This window comes from Drosophila simulans, chromosome 2L (assembly GCF_016746395.2).
Source record: "Drosophila simulans strain w501 chromosome 2L, Prin_Dsim_3.1, whole genome shotgun sequence".
Lineage (NCBI taxonomy): Eukaryota > Metazoa > Arthropoda > Insecta > Diptera > Drosophilidae > Drosophila > Drosophila simulans.
The window spans coordinates 20,669,011-20,695,416 of NC_052520.2; the positions used below are offsets into that span (position 1 = coordinate 20,669,011).

The following is a 26,406-nucleotide window of genomic DNA, read 5'->3' on the forward strand; positions in this document are numbered from 1 at the left end:
CCGAGTTTCCTCGTGATCTGTGGCCACTTTGCCCCATAATCGTATTTATAAGATACAGTTTTACTTTGTCAAGCCACTTTTTCAGCATGGCATATTTAGTGCGCACTTGGATGGGTTTCCTTTGTGGGCCAGCTCCTAAGGCTCACTCGCCGTGATCTAGGAAGATGATCCATCAGTGAGTTGCGTAGGTGTGAAAACTACAGGTATGCTAATGAAGCTGTTGGACCATGGGAAAGAATTTAGATTCCCGGAAGGCGGAGAAAGTTCAAGTGATTTTGGCATTGACTTCGTATACAAGAAATTATCTGTGATTTTATTCGAATAACTTGCCTAATTTATCTCAAAATAGTAATGTAGTTAATTTAAACTAAACGTCATCTCGCCCTATAAGCCCCTAAAAATCTTTACTTAAGTCGCCGCTTTATTTCATCACACAGCTTATTAATTAATTTCCAACCCTTAAACGAATTTTGAGCTGTCTTAACAGCTTAAAGTGTTTGTTTGTTATCGCAGTATGGCAAATTACTTGGGCCTCACTGCCCAATAGTGGTGTAGATACAAAAATATCTGAACGGAGATCTGCATGGGATTAATGCAAATTTCACTTAGACAAATTGCTGAAATAAACCGCGAGTTCTTTTACCCACCCCCGAAAATACCATCAGAACAGCAATTCCATCATCGGAATAACAAGCGGGACGAAGGACGTATCTAATTGAAAGTCCCCAGTCCTTCCATAAAAGGCCTCTATCAACAACAGTTTTTCCAACCACTCCACACAACGTAGCTGGTTGCATGAGAGCGTAAAATCAGCTTTTGGCCGGGCCGAATACAAAAAACATTCCAATCAGCGGCTTAAGAAGAACCTGGATGGTCCAACACAATCCATCGAGGGGTTGATACTGGCCACCATGAAGAAGGGTTAGGACTACGACAGGAGGGTGTTTGATTTGGGCCCACATGGAAAATTAATTAAATTTGATTGTCTTGAAATTTATGGCCATCGCTTTGTGATTGTATCCAAAATCGCTGGAATTTGTTGAATGGCATTAAATAGAAACGGTGAAGTTTTAAGCAAACAAAATATCAAAAAAAAAAAAAAAAAACCCAAAGTATTTCGAGTAAAAAATCAGTTTTGCTTGCTTTGGGAAAGATGTGCAGCTGAATACCTAGACTTATTCTGAAAAACCAAATAAGAAGTGTTAAAAGATTGCACTTCTAATCGAAATAAAAATGTCGTAAGAATTTTTCCTGTGTAACCTAGCCATCCCTTACGTCGGTTGCTCCCTTGAAATGTATCTTTTGTATCTTTGTGCACTTAACACGCATTCTAATTGCAAAAGCCGAGCTCCGAGAAGTGAAAAGAAATTATTAACAACAAAAGCAGAAGCTGGAATTCCACTTGGCTGCGATCTGGGACTGGGTCTTGGTCTGGGAATAATACTCCGTCTCCAGTTGGCGTGTGAGTAAGTGCGCCCCGAAACGGAAGGCGAGTTTGGACAGCGTAGAGAGGTAAGGGTTAAGGCGCGGCGGGGCTGCGGATGCGGACGGGGATGGATGGGGGTATATAAAGCGTAGCAAAACGTTTGCACGTTGAAGGCATAATAATAAAAGGTTAAAAAAGGCGCAAAGAAGATTAAATGCTTGAGAAGATGCAATATTTTTTGCTTCGCCTGCTGCTGCTGCTTTTGCTGGTGCAATGGTTGTTGCTGTTGCTGTTGCTGCTGCTGCTGATGGTGCTGCTTTTCCTCTTCCTTTGCCTGCAGAAAGGGGCGGGGCAGGGCAGGGCGGGGCAGACACTGCACTTATGTTGCTTTGTTGCTGTTGTTGCCGGCCGACTGCAATGTTGCCGTTGCAGTGCTGCAGTGTTGCTGCTGCTAGCCCGCCTTGTAATTGCACATCATGTAGCTGTTGCCGTTGCCAGCTTTCGACCTGGACTTCAGAGCTCCCCTGCCCCACTCCACTCCACCTGCCCCTCCCCCGGCCGACAAGCACTTGCCTTTTAGTTAACTATTTTGTGTTCAAGTTGAAGGCACATGGTAATGGCAATGGTTGCATCTTGCTCACATATTAATTGCCGCACGGCTGCGCGCCTTTCTGTGGCTCCCCAATCACTTGGGCTTCCAGTTTAGACTTAGACCCCTCCCGTAGGTGCATATACACGTATGTATCTCCCGCTTGGTCTTCGGCTGCATCACGCAATCGCCTTTCGCTTTATTATACACTCGACCAATGGGGCTTATTGGCTGGGTGAACCCAAAGGATAGATGTGAATTTTTGAGAGTATCATATATTCCTATCTGATCTGTAAAAGAACAGTAGTTCATTTAAATAGGAAAACGAGATGAGTTAAGTTAAAGCACGTCAAATTATGGGACTTTATACGCTTGATTTTTAATATATATATTTTTATATGGGGTTATATATTCCCAAAACTAGTCTGCTCTTTTTACAGAGCATTCTTAGTTCTACCTGCAAAGCCGCGTTTACCTTAGCCTTGCTGCTTTCCCCTTCCCCTTTTATGCGATATTTAAACAAATTGCTTGTAGAATATTTGTGACATTTTGTCATGCCCGGCGAGTTATGTGAGTTCGCCTCGTCGGCGGCGAGTGTGAGTGTGTCTATAAGCCCCACGTTCCAGGCTCAGCGGGCAGTGAAAATTGAGTACAAGTTGCTTTGAGTTGCATCATCAATCATTGCACACTTTGAATGATGTTTTGTCACAGATATGCCGCCGGCAGCAGCAAAAGCAGCATCAGGCACAGCCAGCGACATCAGCTACACCGGCAGCATCAGAAACAGAACCCGAGCAGACGAAGATATTGGATGGAGAACGGCGGAGGTATCTGTCAGCTAAAAAAACAAGTCAAAATATTTATAAAAGTCAAAATTGTCGCACAGTTGGTGGGAGGAGGTGGAAGGTGGGGTAGGTGAGTTTGGGATTTCCGTAGTCGTTCTCGTATTCGATTTCGATTCGGTTGCCTGCTGGTTAACTTACACACACACCTAAACACACCTCAAACCATCTCAGCTCTCATGGCATTGTAATTAATAATCCAAGATGCGCGTTTCGTCATTTTGAGCTTGAGAAATGACACCGAGAAAAGTTATTCTTGCGAACCATTGTCCACATCGATTGGATTTCTGCAGCATACATACGTAGAAGAGCTTCGTGTAATGACAAAAGTATTTGTAATTTTCCGTTTTAGTTCCGCTCTTTATTATTTTCTCCTTCATTTTCGGTGCGGTGTCCCCAAAGCGTTTTGAGTTACAGCAAAAAACTTGAGGAATTGCTCTAATCAAAACTTTTAGAACCAAGACGAAAAAAACTTGAAACTTTAGCTTAACTCGAAGATAAATGATTTGAGTGAGAAAAATACTAAGAGCAAGAGTTTAGTTTAGATTAAAGTTTCATAATTAGTCGGCAAATAAAACGGATTAATTCGTGAGTAAATAAGTTTCTCACAAACAAAAAGATTCGTCAATGCGAGGGTTATGAAAGTCTTTGATTGTGAAACAAAATGCGATTCACAACACACCGAAATTCGAAGCTTAAACAGCGCAAAATTTTCTATTTAGATACGAATTTCCTTAAAATATTTAAACTTTTTTGCACTTTATATTCGCGTATTAAGCACTTAAATTCCAAGAAAATATAATCCCTTAAGTTTGGGTTTCTTGCAAAAACCACAAAAACCGAGAGGAAAAATTCAACAATTTAAGGCAAAATTAGTGACTGTGTCTTCGTTTTCTTATCCGCATCTTTCCCCTTATCCGCATCTGAGTTGTCAACTTTAATTATTGGCCACAAAAACCAAACTCAGACTGAGACACGCTCGGAGAACTTTAAGCCTAACCATGTCAATTGTTTGACATTAAAATGCGCAGAGAAAGACAGTACAGAACTGGCTCTAAACAAAAAGCCAAAATTGAATTCCAAAAGCGAAGTAACGAGGGATGCAGGAAGGAGGCCAAGACGAGGCGAGTCGAGAGTAAATACCGCAAATAAAATAAATTAAATAAGAAAACTACCGCTGTCAAAAGGTTTAACATTTCACTTAAAAACAAAAACAACCGAGAGTCGAGAAGAAATGCTGAAGAGCCGAGTTGAGAGTAGTGTTCTGCGTGTGTTTTGCCTGATTCTCGGTTTCGGTTTCGGTTCTTCGGTTCTTTGGTTTTGTGCCTCCACTCAGCTGAAGTCGAACAACAATTTCCAAGAAAATTAAAACATGTAAAGACATATCTTTTCATCTGACAAACAAACATGGACCTGGACGGTGTCCCATGCATATGTAAATATATCCGTTCTTCTGCCCCTCGTCTGCCTGTTCGGCTCCTACATTTAACATTTAAATCTTTTGTCGAACATTTGACGATGGGGCACCCGAAAAATAAGAAGAGCGTAACCTAAAGCTCAAAAGGAAATTACAGAAATGCCTGAAATCTCATAAATACTTCAATCAAGTATGTCCAAAAATAAGTAAAGATATTTAAGCCCAGGGGCCGGGAGTGAGTGCCTCCAAAATGCTGAAGGTACATATATACATAGTCCCCAGTCCCCAACCCGAATGGCGACAACATCTTCTGAGGGATCGGGATCGGGATCGGGATTCGGATCCCAAGACAAAACAGAATACTGCTGTCTGGCATTTCTTATTTTATTTTTTATCCCGACTTGAGCCCGCTCGTTGTTGTCCGTGTGTATTGAAGTATGTGTCTTGTCATGACATAAGAAATTGACTCCACTTGAATTCGAAAAAGGAGTGCAGCGGCAGCAGCATCAACAGCAAATGAAATTAAAAAGTAAATGCAACCATAAATGCAAGCACCAGACAACCGAACGATGTCGAAGTATCTGTATCTGTATCTGCGGAACTTGAGCGGAGCAAATGAAGTGCCTGGCCCCGAATTGTAAAGACTTGGCAATAGCAGCAGCAGCAAACAACACATGAGAGTTCCTTTTGATTTGCTCAAGGAGTTTGGAGGCGAAGTTTTAGAGAGAGAGTAGGTATTGAAGTTTGCAAAATGTCTAAAGAGACTTTAGACTCTGCTCATTTACTATTCATGTTGAGTTTTTGCTTTGCACAGCTATCAACAGATGCGATTTACTAATAATTATTTATTAATAGTTATGCTACAAAATTGCTAATATTAAGTTGGCACAGCAACAATTGTGTTACAGGGATTTTAGGGCCCTTTTAAAAGTCGCAACTTCTTTAAACTCCCTTGCGAAGGTGATTATTTTTTATTAATGCACCATAATTTAAAAAATTGGTAAGCCCCAAGTGGCTGCCTCCTTATTCTTTCTTTGAAACCTCTTTTTACCTTTCGCACACCAACTTTTCATTTATCAATAATCAATAAAATATTAAAACTTCCCTCGCCCATGTTTTAAGCTTTATTGGAGACTGCAACTGAAATGAAGCATCCTCCTTTTTTGTTTTCCTTTTTTTTTTGTATTTATATGTCCGCCAATTCATATACATACATACATATATAGAAGTATGTGTCTGTAGGTTTTGGCGCTCGCCGTATTGAGCATTGTTTTTGTTGTTGCGCTGTCTTAATTTTTGTTTGGCTGAAGCAATCCTTCTTGCCTCCTGCATTTTATTTTTTGGATGGGAGTTCTCAGTATAGTGGTGCGTTACTCAATAAAATTATAGATCTTTATAAAGGTAATCAACTGTTTTTATTGAAAGATTTACTTTTTCCACGAATCATGTTTTTTAATCATATTTTCCGTTTGACTTTTGGTATTTCGCCAGTATTTCTTCGTTCACTTTTTTGGTGAGACTTGGGGCCTTTTAAGCACATTGCCAGGGCAGCAAAAGCAGACAAGAAAACAAAACCCACATGTGAGCATTTAATTTCAACAACTGTCGCCGGGGCTACCAGGCGAAATTCCAATACGAGGCCAAGAGGCGCTGCAGCCACATCCTCAGCAGCAACATCTAAGGCAGCAGCAGCACCAACCAACAGCATCAGCAGACTCCATCTGAGCTCCACATTCCCTGCCCCATCTCTTGCCCGTTCTCTCACCTCTCCCTTTCTCGCATTCTCCGGTTGCAGGGAGCAGCGTTGCCGACACCAACGGCCCTCATGTTGGACACTAAACAGCGGGCGCTGCCAAATGACAACCAAACTACATGAAGTACAACAGCAACACCAACAGCACAGCAGCGACGGCAGCGAGAACAACAACAACAGTGGCCAAGTAACAGTGGGAGCCGCATTAATATGGCCAAGGTAAAGGGTATTTAAAAGCAGCCAAGCCACCAAACCAGGCCAAAAAAACCGAACTCCAACTCAAGCCAGGAGAACCCTGGTGAGGCCAGAAAAAAAGACAAGAGGAATGGGAGCCAAAGCGACAAATGTGGCTGCACAGTGGTGCCGATCGAGCAGATCATTAAAAATATAACTTTAGCTGAAACATAAACGGAGTTAAGCCTATGTTTAATATAACTTAGTTAAGCCTATAACTTATATCGTTAGTTTGTTGATGAAAATAAGGGAATGAACAGTAATAGATTTGATTTCATAATATATTTCGCACTTTTATTAGAGCGATCCACCTATTTTAAGGTATATTAGTGTAATTGAGTTCCCAATTAAATTTGAATTAACCTTTTGCATTAGGGATCTCGACGCGGAACCACTGTGCCCACTGGGCGTTGTTTGCTGGCTCGACAGTTCTGTTCAGTTCGCCTGACGTTGGTTGTTCGTTTGGGGGATACGAATACGAGTATGTTGTTGCGGCTGCTGTTGTTACTGCTACCTCTGCGGTGTGTGTGGGTTTTGTGAACAGGTAGTTTTCGTCTTATTTGGTTTTGGCCAACATTTTTAAGGCCGAAAGGAAAGGAAAGTAAAAGCCGCTGCGCTCGACTGTTCTTCGTTCTTCGGGGTTCCCCTGCTTCTGCAACCCCAGCTCTCCGCATTCGAAAAGGATGAAAATTAAAACAGTCTTAAAAAACATGACAGGCAGGCAGTCAGTCGGCCGCACAACCCCGAAATTAGTTGACAAGGATGAAAGGAGCAGAAAAGTGGACTGGGACTGAGGAGCCCGAAAATGAAACCGGCTCCGTGCTGAGCCGTGTTGTTGATGGAAGATTTACATAATGCAGATGATGGTGGCACCGTCGTGTGGGAATTTTATTAATGAAAGAATTATGAGAGGTTACATAATGAGGAGCCCCACACCGTCCAACTGGCTGATGGCATCGATAAAGTCCGGTTCCCCTGCGTGTGCGTCTGTTCTCTTGTTCCATTCGACGCGGCAACTAATAACGAACCAATGTCCTAGCCCTAGTCCTCATTCCAATCGAATCCATTAGCCCCAGCTCATTGTTTGAGTCGACACAACAAATTAACAAAGTTTTCCGAAGAAATGCGTAATTGAGGGTCAGTTAGGAGAGACCTTTCCCTTGAACTAATTTGACAACTCTCAGGGCGAAATTAACGGTCACATTTGTATAGGGTTTCGGGTTATTCAATATTTTACATGACAGAATGGAACAGCAACCAAAAACGTAATGGTAACACATGCGATTTGCTTTTAGCCAATCTGCGGATGCGAAATGGAAACTGTTGCCAATTTCAAATCGCAATACGCACCTGTCACATAAATCACAGTCCAAATGTGATTTATTAGCTATTCATATTAGTTACTTTGGCTCCTGAGGGGCTCCGAACAACAGACACACGCTAATATAAAATAAGCAATATATGTAGGTATGTGTATAACATATGTATCTATGAGATATATTGTGTTCGCCGTCTTGCCAGCTGCAAAACTCAGTCCTTATTTTTTGTTTTTATTTGTGGTCTGTAAAATATTGAAATTGAGTGCAAACTACTTGAACTCTTGCCAGTGCCCTGTGTGGCGAACCACCTCGCAGATACATTATTAAAATGATATAAAGTAGCTGAGACATGAGTGCAAAGTATCTGCAAGTTGCATGCGAATTGGCAATGAACTCGGGCCAAGTGGCTGCCGTGCAATGGCCCTAAGTTATGGCGAAAGTATCTCGTTGTGCTGCTATTTTCGGGAATATCTAACGGAGGCCCCGCTCAACTGTGCTAAGCATGTGAAAATGTATCTGCGGATTAGAGCGAGGAATGTATGAAGAAATATTTACGTAATCTGCGCTGTGTATCTTTGAGTTTGGGTTAACTGATGAGTGATACAGCTGAGGCTGCGTGAGAAAGTTTTGAAACATGGAAGTGATTCGGATAAATTTGTAGATATATTCATTCATACATATTACGATAAATATCGTTTGGAGCAAACAAGAATTAAAGAGTTTCAAATAGAATCTACCAAAATGCGTGCTGATAGAATACGAAATTGTTGTCGTTGGCTGCAATTTTATCTAAAATTACCCCACACATTAACCATAAAATTTACGATACTTGCAAACGTCCGTTAGCCATAAAATACCCACCCAAGTGACTGCGGACTAACAACCTAAGGTGTATGAATGTAAAGGTGGAGGCACAAACTACCAACTATCTAAATGTATATAAATATCATAGAAACCAAAAACATGCTCGGCCATCCAGATAGAGCTTCTTCTGAAGCAACAAATTTTAATTACGATTTCCGTGCATTCCACTCAGTCTTGGCCCAATCCCATCTACTCTTTCAGCATCCCTTTACAACGGCGTTCCATAAAAACCAGTCTCAAATGCGTACATTTTGGCTAGATTATGCAGAAGATACAAAAAGCACACACTCGGAGCATAAAGCTGGAGAGGATAGCCACGCTGTTAACTTTTATTGGCGAGCTTTAAAGCAAATTTGTCTTGGCCATTTCAGTTGGCTACTGCCTCTTCCCGCTGCATCATGGCTAAAAAAGATTTATGACACTGCCGCGCGTACACGGCGCATTCAAAAATTGTTGAAAACAATTAGAATATTTTAGCAACGACCAGGGGAGACTATAAAAGTTATATGAAGAACCCGACGAGTTTCGAGTTAACAGAAAAGCGGGGCAAGCGCGAGGGACCCGGTTGTAAAAATTATGCGCCAAAATGACTTTGACAGCAGTCGCGACTGGCGTATAGCGACCATCCCCCCGGTTGGCCTCGTTTTTATGGTCATAACTAAGTAGCAGTCATTGTTTCATATGACTTATAATTTGGCACACATTTACGATCTCTTCGGCCGTAGAGAAACGAGGAACCTTAGCTGGGGAAAGACCAACCAACCTCCCGGGGCAACGTCAACAGGCCGTCATCAAAGTCGCTGCTGCTCCATGATACAACATAAATGACGCGAGCGTGGGTTGACAACAAAATAGGGTAAGTCCGATGCGAAGGTAAAAAAAAGGACATAAAAAAGTATTTTAGTCCTTCGGAATACCTGGAATTTCCTTTACGAAATACGTCTGTATATTTTAACCATCCACCTATATTCATCAGCAGCTGGGACCAATCATATTATAAAAACGGCTTTTTAAGTTCTACTATCTCTCAATCCCACCTCGCAGCGACGATGAGCTCTCTCCGCCATATCCTTCGCAGCACCGGCAGCAGCCAAAACCCACTCCTATTTTACGGTTTCCTCATATCTATCTGCGTGTCGATTTAGTAAGCGCTATACGACTCGAACTTCAAAATGAGCCGCAGGCCTCAATCACATCCAAGCACAAGCAAACGAGGCAGCCAACCAAACAACCTAGCATCCATCCATCCCAGCTTTTCCATCGACTCGGAATAATTTTATTTTGTCCGCCTGCCGCCGCCGCCTGGCCTGTGTTTTCTTTCATTCGCTGCACATTTTCCATTTCATAAAGCAGCCAGCTCGGCCTGTTTATGATTTAAGTTCGCTGGGAGAGGCTGCTTATTAGAGGCCGACTTCCTTCTCTATGGAAAGAAATCCAGAGGGGGGAGGGGGGTACGGGCGGCGAAATGTCGGCGACGCATTAATGATTGTTAGTGAGTTGTGAAATTGCTCTAACTGCACTTCAAGCAGCAAGGCAGCAAGGCAGCAAAGCAGCCAGAGCGGCTTCCACACCATTTGGCCTGACCAGCAGCATCGAAATTCCAGCATCCGTATCTGACTCTTTCCGGCAGGTTCTCGGGCTCAGAAGCCAACGAGGCAACGGACCAACCCGTTCGCATATTAAAGAGTAAATTTTTCAATTTCACAGACATTAAACGCGGCTGCTGCTGTCTCCGCTTAACTTAAGCTAAACGCTCCGCCTTGGGCCAATTCCAGCCCCCCGGCTCCCTGCCTCTTCCTTCGCCGGCTTGAATTTGAGCCGAGTCGAGTCTGCACTCAGTTTAGCCATTAAATAGTTTGTTAAAATTTGCCTTATTAGATTATTAAATTTTCGCAATTTAAGCAAAATTCGTTTTGGCATTTTCGGAGCCCCGAAACGTACACAGAAAACAATATTTTAAGTCTTTTGATTAATGGACGGGTAGAAAATTTTGGAATGATAAATGTACATAAAAATGCCAAAAGTTTTGGACTAAGTTCATTAAATGCTAAGGGTTTTTGTATTAAAAGTTAAGAAAGTAGCGAGAAAATTGCCCACGGGAAAATAATTTAGTTTTTGATGGTTTTTTGAATTTGGCCAAACTATTCCGTGTTCAAAATAAGGTTAAAATAAATATTATGTGCAATTACTGTTGTGATTACAGAAATTTAAGATTTTTGCAACTGGACGAAGGGCGGGAAGTAATGGCTGAACATTTCTCCAACTGGCCAGTAAATCATTTCTAATCCATCGCTTCTCGGCATTGTTTGGGCCCCAACTACCATCCTTGCTAGCCCTGGATCTACATACCACACACAGTTACACACGCACATGTGGGCCAAAATGTATCTGCAGCTTGCATAACTCTTCTTTCGCCACGTGTAGGAAAGGGTCAGCAGGAAGGGTGGACGGGGGGGGAGGTGGAAATGGGGCTGAAGGCTGAACGGCCAAATTCGCATTACCCCCCAGAGTGCATGCCTGGCATGTCCTCATCCTCGTTCTCAGGCCCTCCGTTCCGAAACCACCTCTACTCCCTGCGAACCTCATCATGGTGTTCACTATCGCCATCGATGTGTGTAAGTTGGTTTATCGACATGTGCGCCCTGGTGAAAGACTGGTGAGGAAGATACGGTCGAAATTCCTAAAGAGGAAGTTCCTCAAGATTAAATTTATTTTGGGCAACTTCAAGAAAATTCTTGAGAACTGACGTTTAAGTACAGAAAAGAATTGCAGAGTGCTGACATTTGGTATTAATATTGAGAGCGAATATGTATTTATTTTTACTTCTGGGGATATATAGTTTTAAATGCGTAAAAAGATTTGTATCTAAACTCACTTGAGAATTTCGGTCCTATGGCGATATTGTCTTCCGCATATAAAACTGAAAGTAAACTGGGATAGAAATGAAATTTTTTAATGACGAACTTGTTTATGTACGAACATTTTAAATATAAGTAATGAATAATCTATTAAGTTTTTAAGCTGTAAACCTTTTTTCTAACATCCTGTAATCCTGGCTAGTCTCACAATTTTATTCGTTGAATGGTTCGTTGTAGGCAGCATAAGCTGTAAGCTCTATATAAGGCAATCGGGAAGGTGTGGGCAGGAGGTAAGTGGGTGCCTTTGGGGGTTCAAATGCAGTGCCCTGTACGGGGCTTTTGTTGCTACTGGCCATATGCCAATTTTCGGTAAACTAACTTGCCTAAACTCGACAAGCAAATTGCCTTCATTAAGATACATGCTTGCTACCTACAATTTAGGCACACATACGTGCATACATACATGGCTAGGCGTGTGTGTACCTCCGTGGACATGTAGTGGAACCTACCATCTTCATTCAATGTGCATTTTACTAGCGACCTGCACTTCTTCTACTTTGGGTATCCCTATTTTCCAACGTTTTTTTTAAGCTTTTTTCCCAATTTTATTTTGAGAGCTTCTCTAACAAGCGAAGCGATGACGACGGCGTTGACTACGTCAATTGGGTCAGAGCGGCAAGAGCAAGAACAACAATATGGACAACAACAACCACAGCGATTTCAATAGATATATGGAAGAATATGGGGGCTCCCGATGCACTGGAAAAGCGGGCGCAACAGTAGCCACTTTAAGACGCCCACACATCGAGCCCCCGAAACCACACATTTCCAAATCAAATACCCAAAAAAATAATAACAAAATGGAAAGCCTAAGCCCAAATATACAAAACCCAACAACCCATAATGAATGGAGCAAGAGTGTTAGAAATGCTTTTTGCTTTAGTTTTTTCTTCGCATTTCGTGCTGCTTTGCATACACATTAGAGTTAATTTCGAATCGCTTTTAAATTAGCTTAATTCGCATTAAGTGAGCTGAAATAAAACTCACGCCTACAAAAACTAAAGGAAGAGGCTACAGCAAACAAGAAAGCGTGAGTGTGAGTGGGATTTTGAAATGGGCTGTGGTTGGTGATATACCCAAGACTTCGAACCGAATTCTAATTTATTATCAATTCAATATCTTTAATTAATATATTTTTACTATAATCGTAAAAAAAACAATTTTATATTTCATTGAAACATGTAACGATTCTTTCAGTACCTTTTACATATTCATTTAAATTTAGTTTTTTTATGCCTTGAGAGATCTTCAGGTGCCAGAACACCCTTCGTACCCTTTACACTCTCGAAAGCCAAGCTCAACCGGCAGCTAAACATTTAAATGTTGTACAAAAGCAATAACAAACGAACTTAAGCTGCGGAGACCTCCGAATACGAAAAAAGTGCTGAGGCTGAAACTCAACCTGAAGCTACATGCTCGAAAGACACAAGACACAATCCCAGCTGCACACACAGATACATTTTGTATCTGGAAAGCGGCGAAGGCGTTCGACGGAAAGAAAACAAAAACCGCCCGCAGCCAAAAAGTCAAGCCGAAGAACCATCAACATCAACACCATCAGAGGAAGATTCAGAAGGCAAGTGGCAAACTTTAAGATACATTTCGGTTGCTGCTGTCGATTGGCGACGGCCACAAAATTTTTTTAAACGCTAGAACGCCTCTTTCCAACACTTTTGCAATGAAAAAACCGCAAAAAAAGTTTTTCCTCTCTTTTTGCAGTCGCTGCGGTTTTTTGGTTTTATTATTGCTGGGTTTGTTTGTATCTTTTTTTCTGGTCCGGCTTGCAGATTCTTTTGAACAATTATTTGGACTCGCAGTTTTGCGGCCTTTTTGGGTTAAAGTCGCAAGAGCAATGAAACAAATGAAACGAAATGATGTTGAAAAATTTAAATACATTGCAGGGAAAAAAGAAATTCCAATTATCAATTAAGTCAACTCCGTGCTGCTGCTGAATGTAATAAAAAACAGAGGCAGGCGAACGATGCAGGAACTGGATTCTGGGATTTTGGACCTGGACTGCGATGTCTGGGATTCGGTTTCCTGTGTCTCTGTCTCTCTGCGAGAGAAATATTATTCGGAGAAAACGACGAGAGAAGGCTGAACAAAAAGATAAAAACATTAATTATTATTAATTGCTTTTTCTTTCTCTCTCCCTCGTTGCGCATTCTGTGTATTCTTAATAATATTTTTTCCCGTGTTTTTATTGTATTTAATGCCGTTTTGGCCTTTGTTTCATCTTGTTTTATGTGCGCGCATTTTCTCTCATTTGGACCTTTTTTCAGCTCAAAGAAGCTGGGTTCGGAAAAATCGAATTTTTGAAATTTAAAAGCTGGAATCGTTTGCCCATTTTTTGCCCATGTTTGCCCACCAATTAGTTTTTTTTGCCCACGTCCAGTTTTTGAGATATGAATTTTCGAACAAGTTCGAAAATTTTCGAAGATCAAAAATTTCACTTTTTTCAAAATTTTTTTTTTTTAATCGCAATAACTTCGTTTGCCCACGTTTGCCCACCCTTTAGAATTTTGAAATTTTCGAAAATTTTCGAAGATCAAAAATTTCACTTTTTTCAATTTTTTTTTTTTAAATCGCAATAACATCGTTTGCCCACGTTTGCCCACCCTTTAGAATTTTGAAAAAATTTATACTTCAGAAAATATAAGACATTCAAGTTTACCTCGGTCTACTTCGCAAAACCTTTAAAATTAGTTTATTTCGATTGCCCACCCTTTAAAATTACATTTTAACGTTTGCCCACCCTTCAAAATTATTTTTTTTCGTTTGCCCACTCTTAAAAATAAAAAATTTCGTTTGCCCACCTCTTAAAACTAAATAATTTCGTTTGCCCATCCTTTAAAATTAGTTTTTTTCGTTTGCCCACCCTTTAAAATTAGTTTTTTTCGTTTGCCCACCCTTCGAAATTAGTTTTTTTCGTTTGCCCACTCTTAAAAATAAAAAATTTCGATTGCCCACCTCTTAAAACTAAATAATTTCGTTTGCCCATCCTTTAAAATTAGTTTTTTTCGTTTGCCCACCCTTTAAAATTAGTTTTTTTGTTTGCCCACCCTTCGAAATTAGTTTTTTTCGTTTGCCCACTCTTAAAAATAAAAAATTTCGATTGCCCACCTCTTAAAACTCAATAATTTCGTTTGCCCATCCTTTAAAATTAGTTTTTTTCGTTTGCCCACCCTTTAAAATTAGTTTTTTTCGTTTGCCCACCCTTCGAAATTAGTTTTTTTCGTTTGCCCACTCTTAAAAATAAAAAATTTCGATTGCCCACCTCTTAAAACTCAATAATTTCGTTTGCCCATCCTTTAAAATTAGTTTTTTTCGTTTGCCCACCCTTTAAAATTAGTTTTTTTTCGTTTGCCCACCCTTCGAAATTATTTTTTCGTTTGCCCACTCTTAAAAATAAAAAATTTCGATTGCCCACCTCTTAAAACTCAATAATTTCGTTTGCCCATCCTTTAAAATTAGTTTATTTCGTTTGCCCACCCTTTAAAATTATTTTTTTTCGTTTGCCCACTCTTAAAAATAAAAAATTTCGATTGCCCATCTCTTAAAACTAAATAATTTCGTTTGCCCATCCTTTAAAATTAGTTTATTTCGTTTGCCCACCCTTTAAAATTACATTTTAACGTTTGCCCACCCTTCGAAATTAGTTTTTTTCGTTTGCCCATCATTTAAAATTTGTTTATAATGTTTGCCCATCGTTTAAACTTAGTTTTTTCATTAACCCACCTCTTTAAAATATATATTTTCAGTTAAAAACGTTTGCCCACCCCTTAAAAATGGTTTTTTCGATTTTCCATCTATAAAACCAAATTTGTACATATGTATGTAATAACTGTAAGTTGTGGCGCCAATTTACATATGTATCTTAGGATCGGCGGACAGAAGCACTAATATTATATGATTATGTATGTACATATATATATATATAGTGACGTATTTGGGTGGTCCAAACCAGCCACTTCCATTATTTCAAAGAAATCAGTAATGCACTCTAGTAATTTTCCATAACGTATCCCAGCTGCGCAGCATTCGTTTATCTTTGGCAGCGCAGCCGTTCTTGTAAACATCCTAAAGCCTGACCTAAGCAGATTTGACTGCCCTCTTTCAACGCTACCTAATCTTAAGAACCCAAGAGCGAGGCTCTCCCGAAATACAAATATTGTTCAAATACTGAGGCTTCTCCTCAATCCAATTTGCATTTGATTTTTAGTCTTAAGCTGAGATCCAAAGAATAAAGTCGTGAAACTATTTCTCCTAAAAACTATTTTTTATTTCTTGGCGTTGTCCTTAGTCAACTGACGGGACATTAGTTCGACTCATAAAAAAACAACAATTTTACTATATATATATATATATATATATATATATATGTATAAATATATATTTATGTTCATCAACACTTGCATGAAATTTATCAATGATTAAGAAAAATTGATAATTGATCCGCCGATCCTAAGATACATATGTAAATTGGCGCCACAACTTACAGTTATTACATACATATGTACAAATTTGGTTTTATAGATGGAAAATCGAAAAAACCATTTTTAAGGGGTGGGCAAACGTTTTTAACTGAAAATATATATTTTAAAGAGGTGGGTTAATGAAAAAACTAAGTTTAAACGATGGGCAAACATTATAAACAAATTTTAAATGATGGGCAAACGAAAAAAACTAATTTCGAAGGGTGGGCAAACGTTAAAATGTAATTTTAAAGGGTGGGCAAACGAAATAAACTAATTTTAAAGGATGGGCAAACGAAATTATTTAGTTTTAAGAGATGGGCAATCGAAATTTTTTATTTTTAAGAGTGGGCAAACGAAAAAAACTAATTTCGAAGGGTGGGCAAACGAAAAAAACTAATTTTAAAGGGTGGGCAAACGAAATTAACTAATTTTAAAGGATGGGCAAACGAAATTATTTAGTTTTAAGAGGTGGGCAAACGAAATTTTTTATTTTTAAGAGTGGGCAAACGAAAAAAAATAATTTTGAAGGGTGGGCAAACGTTAAAATGTAATTTTAAAGGGTGGGCAATCGAAATAAACTAATTTTAAAGGTTTTGCGAAGTAGACCGAGGTAAACTTGAATGTCTTATATTTTCTGAAGTATAAATTTTTTCAAAATTCTAAAGGGTGGGCAAACGTGGGCAAACGATGTTATTGCGATTTAAAAAAAAAAAATTGAAAAAAGTGAAATTTTTGATCTTCGAAAATTTTCGAAAATTTCAAAATTCTAAAGGGTGGGCAAACGTGGGCAAACGAAGTTATTGCGATTAAAAAAAAAAAATTTTGAAAAAAGTGAAATTTTTGATCTTCGAAAATTTTCGAACTTGTTCGAAAATTCATATCTCAAAAACTGGACGTGGGCAAAAAAAACTAATTGGTGGGCAAACATGGGCAAAAAATGGGCAAACGATTCCAGCTTTTAAATTTCAAAAATTCGATTTTTCCGAACCGAGCTTCATTGAGCTCCTTTTTTCCCCAAGATCCTTTTGGCCACAATGTCTCCGTGTCCCTTTTGTTATTCCTGCCGTTTCTCTTCTGTGTGTGCGATTTAAGCCCTTGAAGGCAATCTCTGGGTCGAGATTAAACCTGTTCTTTAGTTAAGTTTTTTGGCTGAGAATAAAAACTGAATCATTTGGCTGTGTGTCTGAAGCTAATCGGAATGACAAGATTCTAATTTGGAAGATTTACAAATTCTTGTTTTCATTTTGCTGGTTGGGTTTGTATTCTTTTTCATTTCATTTCTGCGTGGGCAGCAACTTGTTTGACAAATTGCTGGGTTTTATTTGGGCCGAGAGCTTCAGGGCTGACTTATAAAAAAAAATTGCAAATTTATAAACGATTAAATTTATTTTATTGAAAAGATATGGTGGAAGAACAATCATCAGCTGTAAAAATTCAATTTTTCGGCTCGGTTTAATTGATTCCCAATCATACAATACGATACCATTTACCATGATGTTCGTGTGAAGACTTTTGTGTTTAGGTACTTGTGATATGGTTTACTCCCATTAGTCTTGGATTCGGTTTTCCCGATAAACTCTTTTACATCCTTCGAGGCCCGGTTATGCAGTCTTGCCACAAAAGTTTGCCTGTTAGCAGGCGATGAACCGAACGGCCATCCGAAAATTGCCAAGTTTATCGATCAGCTCGGAAAACTAAATAAAATAAACTGCAACAATTTGCAAAAAGCCAAAAGTGGCAGCTCGTTGGCTCCCAGGACATTGCTGCCGGTCCTGGCCACTGGGAACATTCCCAGCATGCCTGTCGACACTTTCGCTTTAATTAAAAACTTACAAAAACCTCCTTGCAGACACACAGTGTCCATAAAATTTGCCAAGCAGAAGTTGAAGATGCCCCACGAAGAAAAAGGAGCAGGAACTGAAAAATTCGCATAAAGTGCAGCTAAAGCAAGTCTAGTTAAACCCACAAGCAATTACAGCGAATGCAAAAAATTCAAATATATATGGGAAATAAAAAATACAAGAAAAAATGACTTAAGTAGACATATATATATTTATATATAGAATTTAGTTACAGATTTGTTTCTAATATGTTTATTATTGATTAGAACAGATATTTCCTAAGCGAGCAGGCCTCACTTTGATCTCGTCCAGGGGCTAAAAAGGGTATCAGAGTGAAAAGAAAGTTTCACCGCATGCATTTCCCCAGAAAACTTTATTATTATTCGTATATTTATTTTTCTTTGGACTAAACCAGAGGCAGAACCGAAACCAGAATGAGAACGAGAGCTCGAAGCCACAAACGACAGTGCATAAAATATATTTTTGCTTTTTACTGAAAATTTCCATGCATGTTTCATGTACATGCATCCCCCTCTGAAGGCCCACCAACCTCAAAGTTATATCTGGTGTATACATTTGCGTATGCATTTTTTGGATGATGAGGTTTGGGGTGGGTTTTTTGGGGTTCTGGGGGATAGAAAGCGATTGTCTGCTTGTTTATGCTAAAGCAAAGAGAACCGGGCAACTCGGCGAGGATCTGAAAAACGCAAACAAAGCCTTTTTGTCGGGGCCATATGCTGGATTTCGCTTCCTTTCAAAATATTCCCTTTTGCTTTTGGATCTAAAAAATGTTTAGACAAATTAAAAATAGTAAGAGTAAAGGTTCTATGGACGGTGGAGAATTTATTTTCTGCGTTGGTAACGCGCATTTGGGTCAAGGTGTTTGTTTTCCGTTTTTATTATTCTTATTGTTGCCGTCGACTTGTTTTTGCTTTATTATGAAAATTGCAGCAACGACAACAATGTATTGTTTTCCTTGTTATTATTTTTGTTGTTGGCGCTGTCATTATGAAAGCGAAATGCAGGACAACGACAAAAAGGAATAAACACCCACTACCGCCCACATGTGCATATAATATGTGCTTGATTAAAGTGTTCGTGGCGTGTTAGCCATGCCAAAACGCTAAAAAAAAAATAAGTTGCCAACTATAAGTCATTTCCACGTGAAGCTACCATTTATATATCGGCCACACTAAAACTGCAGCTATTCTACATGAACGTAAATACGGAAATCGTTCTCAAATCGCACTTCTAGTGAATCATTAATGGAATTGTTTCAATTGCTATTTAATCATATTTGTTCAAGCTTTTCAGGTTTTCAAAATTAGTGATTAACGGTTTGGTTGCCAAGTTCGTTCGCCGTGCAAGGGAATGTCCTTTCGGAGGCGTTGGAACGTGTTTAAGATGCGGGGGCGACGGTGTTCCTTCGAATCACGAGTCAAGAAATAATCAATAAAAATAAAATATATCACACGGCGTTCCCATTGCCGCCAGCCGGTAACGGTTAGCTTTACCGTTACCGCTACCACTTCCCGATATGCCCGTTACACCAAGTACCCGGTTCCTTATTTTTCGGTTTGGCTCCGGCTCAGTACGCTGCTCAGTTCGTGTTCATGTGCCATTATACCGAAAAATAATATTCTTCTTATACATATACTCATGTACGCGCCGCACACATTGTACTCTGCTACCTTTCGCCAGTTCTTGCCGCTTTGGTGTAATTTTTTCTGTTGTTTCTTTTTGCCACCAGCGCAAAGTAGGAGGAAGAAGCAGCAGCACGCACGCGCAGGGGCGGCTAGCGAGGGCGCGGGGAGGGGTCCAGGGGTCGGGGGTTATGGCACCCCTAGTTGGCTTGGCTGATTTTCGTGCCTGTGTCATGTTATTGGGCAAATTGTACAATGTTAAAACCAGCCACAGTAAAATTTCGCTGGCAACGCGTTGAGCGGAGCGGAGCGGGGCGGGCGGAGGGAACTATGAAAATTGTATAGTAGGGGTCGCCTATAAGCGACACATCAGGGTGAAGTGAAATTCCTTTCAAATCCTTGCCACAGACAGTTGTTGCTCGCGAAAAACGGCGATGACAACCACCATCGCATCGAATCGAAAACAAGAGCTATGGGTATGGGTAGGGAAAATATGGAAAATAGAGGGATGGGATGGGAGCATATTTAAAATTCAATCGATTTATGGGGCGGAAAACTTCAAACTGATTGTTAAGGAACTTCGGAACTATCAAAAACGTCAATCTAAAATGGGAACTATTGAGGATTGTGGTTTGATTTTGGAATTGAATGAAGGGTTCATTGATGAAGAAATCAAAGACCTATTAAAGTGAATTGAGTTTAATAGTTAGCTGGTTTTAAATTCCCTTCCTACGGAAACATATACCTCCTAAGTTGGGAAATTATTGCCGATTAATTGCTGCAACTATCCCAAACATATCACTTAATGTTTCAAAAAGGATCATGTTTTCCATCCCATCCCCTGTTCATCTGCACTCCGAAACTACGGTTTCCCGCTGGCTAATTTTACTGGCAATCGATCTGTTTTTAATGCCCTTCGGCCTGCAGTTTCCCACATGTCATTGTTGTTCGTTGCCACTTCACTTCATTCATGCGGCTCCGCACTGAACGGCAATCTTTTTGGCCTGCTCTGGAAAGAGGGAGGGAGGAGGAGCAGAGCAGTTTTTGGATTTTTTCCATATTTATTTCAGTGCAGCAAAATGTCCTTTGTATTGTCGGGACACGGCGTTGATTTTGTTGCTCAGTTTCTGTTCAACATGCCTCCGCTTTCGCACTCCTTTTCTTGCTTCCCTCATCGATTATGCCCAGCCAGCCACCAGCCAGAGAAGGTAGAGAACATCCTCCAGCCACATTTATACTATGCATGTATGTAAGAATATATCTGGAGGAGGATTCGTGTGAAATTTCGTATGCGGCCTTTGTGTTTGAGTGTTGCGCACACTTGAGTGCACAATGGGGAAACCTTTTCGCACGCCACACACATTCTCACGCACACGCTCGCAGGCACAAGGATTCAGGGGATGCAGGATGACGGCAGCAGGCAGCAGGCAGAGGAAGAGCCCACAGAGGAAGTTGTCTTCTGCACTAAGTAACTGTTTTAGTTTCAACCGAGGACTGTGTTAATTGCAATTATGCAATGACTGCCTATGTTCCCGTTTTCTTCGAACCCACGCCCCACACCACCACCCTCGCATCCTCTTCCCAGCACATCCTTGCGAATGGCACATCCCGGCAATTGCATTGATGGCAGAAATCTGCTGCTGCCACTCCTCCTTGCCCACCTCTTCTCCTTCTTCTTCCCCACTCTCCAGGCGTGGCAAGATTATTGTGACACAATTTTATGCATTGCGCCCGTCGGCACAGTGTGTGTGTTCTGGCGGTGGGTGGGCGGTGTAACTACAGTGGTTCCACGTTACATAAATCTATGATTCGATATCCTGCAGCCGATGCTACAGCAAACTTAGCTGCTGCCAATGCAGTTCAGTGCCTAATTAAAGGCGTCAGCCACCCGATTCCCCTGGTGTTCTGGCCAGGCTACTCAGGGTCTCGTTTTGCCATCATCAACATGTGGCTCAGCAGGCATCAACACTGTGGTGAAAAGATACATTCGCTTAAGAATGAAGAATTAAGATGTAGATTTCCCGAAAATGCATCAGAATCGTAAAAATGTTTTGAGACATATACACTTACCTAACAATATAGTAATAATTGAAGCATAAAAGTTCTTTCAAGGGTTTTGATGGGCATTTATGGATGTGGAACAAAAGTCCAATTTGATTTCAAGATATTGACATTTGCAGTGTAGGACCTGCCATCCTGCACCATTATTGCACAAACGCACACAAATATGAGCTGATGTGTAAGAGTGGGTGGTTGCGTGGCTGGTGGAGTTATGGCACATGCCACACACCGCCCTACCACATGCCACATGCTTCGGCAGCGCCACGTTCCGTTCCATTATGCCACTCTCGACGGCAACTAGTTATGCGGCGGATGTGTCTGTGGGCGTGGCAGGCGAATGGAGATTGGAGAAAGGAGGCAGAAGGCAGGAGGCGAACGTCCCAACAATCAGCCGCCTTGGAAGGCCAAGAAAAACCACTAAGACTATTATAGAGAAGGTCCCGACTTCCAAAATACCTAGTGTTCAGCCTGCCGCAGGAAAGGATTTGCTCGCTTCCAGGGGCTACGTTTGGAAAACGATTTGCTATATGTTTCGGCACTTTCGGGCACATCAGACGACTAAGAGGTACGGAAGCGAGGAGGAAAAGGGGAAGCTGCCGCGTGTCCTGGCTCCACTCTGCGTCCCTTCACTGATTTTCCTTCGCTGTGAGTCTGCATTTAAGTGCTACCAAAATTGCCTTTTTAAAGGATTTCCACACGCACACATGTCCTCAATGCCTGGGTGTCTTTTACGCTTGTCAACGTCCTCGACATCGTTGTCGATTTTTGTGCCATTTCTTCTGCCTTTCCAATTGATGCATCTATCTTAGGGCATTTCCCTTTTCACTCCCCTGCAATTTTCATCGCTCCTCTCCCTTCCTTTTCTTTTCTTTTCTTTTCTGTTCCTTTCTTTTGCTTTTCTTTTCGATTTCCTTCCCTTTTTTCTGTGGCACTTTGCCAGGCTACGCATTTTCAAACTCAATTCGTGTGATAAACTAGAATAAAACTGCTCGTAATTCCATTTTTTATTCTTTTAGGTATGGTTGTTTTTGAGTCGGCCTTTCTCCCACATGCATTTCACTTTTATTTGAGCCCTCTCGCCATGCAGATAAATTTTTTCAGCACATTGCATTTTCTATGTCAAAGGCGCTTAATTTAGTTTTCCTTTGCCTTTTTTTCTGCTGCAACTTTTAGTTTTACTTGGTTGAAGCGTTTGTCTTGTGTTTTTGGCATGTAATTTGCCATGGGATTATTCGAAAATTGCTTTTCTTGCCAGCGGTTGTCATTTTGATTTATTTTTTATCGAATGAATGTTAAATGGCAGTTCGTTTCGTGTCTGGTCAATAATTAAAGCGCCAGCAATTAAATAATAATAGCCCAATGGGGAAGAAGGCCGTAATGCAAATGATAAGTTCTTTTTAACACGATTTACTTTGCACATTTCCAGTTAATGCCCATAAATTCAGCAAGGAGGAAAATTCTCGCCTCCTGACGAATGCAAAACCCCTTTTCCCGCAGTAATTAAAGCGCATTATAGACATACTGGCCCAAAAAAAAATACTGCAGTTGCATTAACACTAACAGAAACGGAAAATGCGGAGTATAATTTCGTAAAACACAGGCTTGCAACCCAGGAATTAATGTTGCGACCCTTAAGAAAGCCCCAAAGGAGTTGAAATTGTTTTGATCTCTTTGGAGAATTGCGGTGCTGAAGTTGGGGTAAACAAAGGCACCAAATGTGGCACGTAAACATAAATGAATCCAGGCTAAGGCCAGTTGAGAGAAATACGAGTAAACAATGAGGTTGTTTTTCTACGAAACTCCAAGAAAATTAACCTCCGCAAAGGTTTCAATTGCGTTCCAGAGTAAACAAATTTGTAGAATCGAAAACAATTGGAAATGAGTCTTTGTAGGAGAGTAAATAGACGAGGAAGTAGTCTAACCCAGTGAAAAGTAGTTATTTCTAGGCCAGTGACTGGCTATCAATTTCTTTTTCATCGAAACATCCATCTCTTTAGCTCATTTTCTACATAAAACTTGAAGCATTCGGCAGAAAAATCTGCCTTAAAGCTCGTTTTGGTTAGTTTATATTTGCAAATAGGAAGCAATATTATTGTACTTTTAAAATGAAAACTAAGAAACTAATTAATATCAGTTGGGAAGTAATGGAAGACCTAGGCAACTCCTTCACATAATTTAATAAAATTAGCCCAACACTTTCCCCAGCAGGGCTCAACTTCTTTGGCCATTTGTGAACATATTCCGGCTTAAAAGTTTTTTGCCACCAGCAGTGGCGGCTCTTGTTTGGTTTATGTTTGCCATGTAAACAAATAAACAAATGAACAATAAACACAGCACACACTCACCCACGTACACATATACACCCATATATATTTTCCGGGGGAAAACACAAATATAGCAAGACGAGGCCGACGGGATGTGGTTAGTAGAACTCGACAAGTGCATTTGCATTTGCCTTTTTCAGCTGCGGCAAAACTGAAGTTGAAGTCGAGAGAACCGTTTAAGATGCAATTAAATCCCTTGACCCCACTCGGCTCATTAGGCATGACTCGAAATTCCAAACTAATTGCACAAGCGGGTCGCTCTGAAGACAGCAAAACGTGGGAAATGGAGACGCATTGGATTGCAGATGATATTGCAATCATGACGAACCCGAGAACCCAAATCCGAACCCCGAGCTCTCAAAACAAACCCAACGAATCGAAATGGAAATATAAAAGGAAAATGAAAATGAAAAACGGCTCCAAGGTGTGGTCTTCGAAGTGAAGTTCAAATTGCAAGCCAAAAGATTGCAAAAGCCCAGCGAATGCACGGCCAATTGAATCATCGCCAAGTCTTCAATGCAAAACTTCGTTGTTCAGTTCATTTAAATGCTAAGCATGCGATGCTCGCTTTGGAAAACTTGAAGCGACAAAACCGCAGCCAGCCGACCGAACTTTATCTAGACCATTAAGTTTTACAAAGGAAAATATGTCAGCTAAGTGCTGTTTTCCGAAAGAGAGTGGGGGTTTTTGGGGGCTCGAGAACGGGCAACTTCTAACATCAAACCGACGAACCGCGAGATGATGACTCAGCCAAAGTCAACAAGCGAACTTAGCAGCAATAAAACACGGCCTCAAAAGACACTTACAGCTCAAACAGGCCGGGTTGCCACAGACAGCTTAAATATGTATCTATATCGCTCATATGCGCTTCAATAATTGTTACACTGAGCTACAGGGAAGCGAGTTTTGGGCAGAAATAAAAATGTGCCGAAACAAAATAGTCTGGTAAATCTTTTACGAAGTAACTAATTCGGCTAGAAATTAAAATATAAAAACACTGGTTTCTAATTTAAAGTTGGGTTTTCCCATGCTGGGAAGTGTAAAGAAATGGTGTCTTTGCGGCTGCAATGAATTTTCTTGTAGTTCTAATTTGCCCGGGTCATGCGTCGAGGTTAATGAGTCATATCATCATTATTATCTCGACACTGAGGCAACCAAGAAAAGTTGAAGAGCGGGATAGAGGGACATCATCATCATCATCACAATTAAGCGGTGGCCGCACATTAAAATATAATTTCAGAGACAAGGCTGGCAAAGCGCTTTTGTTTTGTAACTTAGATGCAATTAAATGTAAATAAATTCACAATTTAGTCGTATGTTCTTTTCGAATGTTTTTCGGGGTTTTCGCCTCCGTTTGTCTGCTTATTTTTTCTTTTCTGCCCCTCTCATTTAGTTGGGTTTGTTGTCGGTTTGGTGACCCGATTTCCGCAATTTAATGACTTTTGTTTGACCAGCGGATAATTGCTGGGAACAAAAAAGTGACCAAGAACAAGAGGAATTGCGGAACTTTCTTTTTTCCTCATTTACTTTTTGCCAGGCCTCACTTAATTCTCTTTCAGTTTCGTGCGTCTTTTGTTTGTCTTAGTTTTTCCTCTCATTTGATTGTCTTTCCCTGCCACTGTCTTTTCCTTCATCTCATCTGCTATATATATATGTTTGTATATATATAACTATTGTATATATACATTTTTGGTCATTTTTCTAAGGCTCCTAACGAGCTGTTGATAATACTAAGCAAAGGCGCACATTTATTGACTTTTTGTGGCATTTGTGGATTTTAGATTTGTGGCATTGCATCTTTCTATCTCGCTTTAGCCGCGTGTATTTGTCTTTGTCTGACCCGCTACGGAAATGAGCCCTGCCTGTTTTTTTCTAGGGTTTAAGGTTCAAGGTTGCCCACCCCCCCGCACTCTAATTTCTTTTTTTCCGTTGCCATTGATATCTTTGTTACACACCCGAGCTCGCACACACATTTCAGGATAAGACGGCCATAGAAGCCAATTTGCTAGAAAGGGACGGGACGCAGTGAAAGAGATGGGTGGGCGAGAAAAAAGGAGGGGACGAAAACTAAGAGTTTAGCTGCAATTTGGTTGGAGAGACATTAAGAAGCGGAAGTTGATAAGAAAGGCAAGCAAAATGTTATTTATATATAAGCACCAAAGCTATTCGATGGAAATGGGTACATACACAGAGAATGGGAAATCTGTGATAGGTAATCGGAAAGAAATATAACGCCAATCAAAGGGTTGGCTCAAGTGGATAGGAAAGTATTTAATTTTCTTGTAATTCGTGGTACCTAGATATGAAGCATTATTATTTTAGACATTGACTGTGCAAGTCCACCTCGACTCAACGACGCTCCCAATTTGTATCCCCAGACTTCTTAGTTAAAAGCTAGGAGCCATTCCTGGAAACACACTTCAAAGTTAATATTTTCATGGTTTCTTTTTATTGTTTTCAACTCGAGCTGATTCATCCAACCGAAGTGCAGTGCTTAAGGCTTAAGACCCAAGAAATACGCTCTGGGGGGAGAAAAAATAAAACAACTCAACCCAAAGACCTTAATCCGAGGAACATTAGACATACATAAGCTCACTGGCAGACAGAAGAAATTGTGTGTGCCTGAATTATAATTCAATTTATGACCCCGTCCAAATGGCTTAAACTACTTCCCAAATCCTTTATCAGCGGCCACTT

At 40.4% G+C, this 26,406-nt stretch overlaps 1 protein-coding gene across 5 annotated transcripts in view; it reads right to left on the reverse strand.

Moving 5' to 3' along the window:
- Positions 1-26,406, reverse strand: part of LOC27208407 — a 73,071-nt gene that overhangs the window by 43,391 nt on the left and 3,274 nt on the right. Inside the window, exons 2-3 of one of the 5 annotated variants that reach the window (XM_039291258.2) lie at positions 11,320-11,375; positions 5,950-5,951 (exon numbers count right to left, since the gene is read on the reverse strand). The exons of 2 other annotated variants lie outside the window; for them this stretch is intronic. In XM_039291258.2, the coding sequence (XP_039147192.1) occupies positions 5,950-5,951; positions 11,320-11,375 (58 nt within the window). The remainder of the gene's footprint in view (positions 1-5,949; positions 5,952-11,319; positions 11,376-26,406) is intronic. 2 more of the 5 variants (XM_039291260.1, XM_039291259.1) reach the window with 2 other exon arrangements.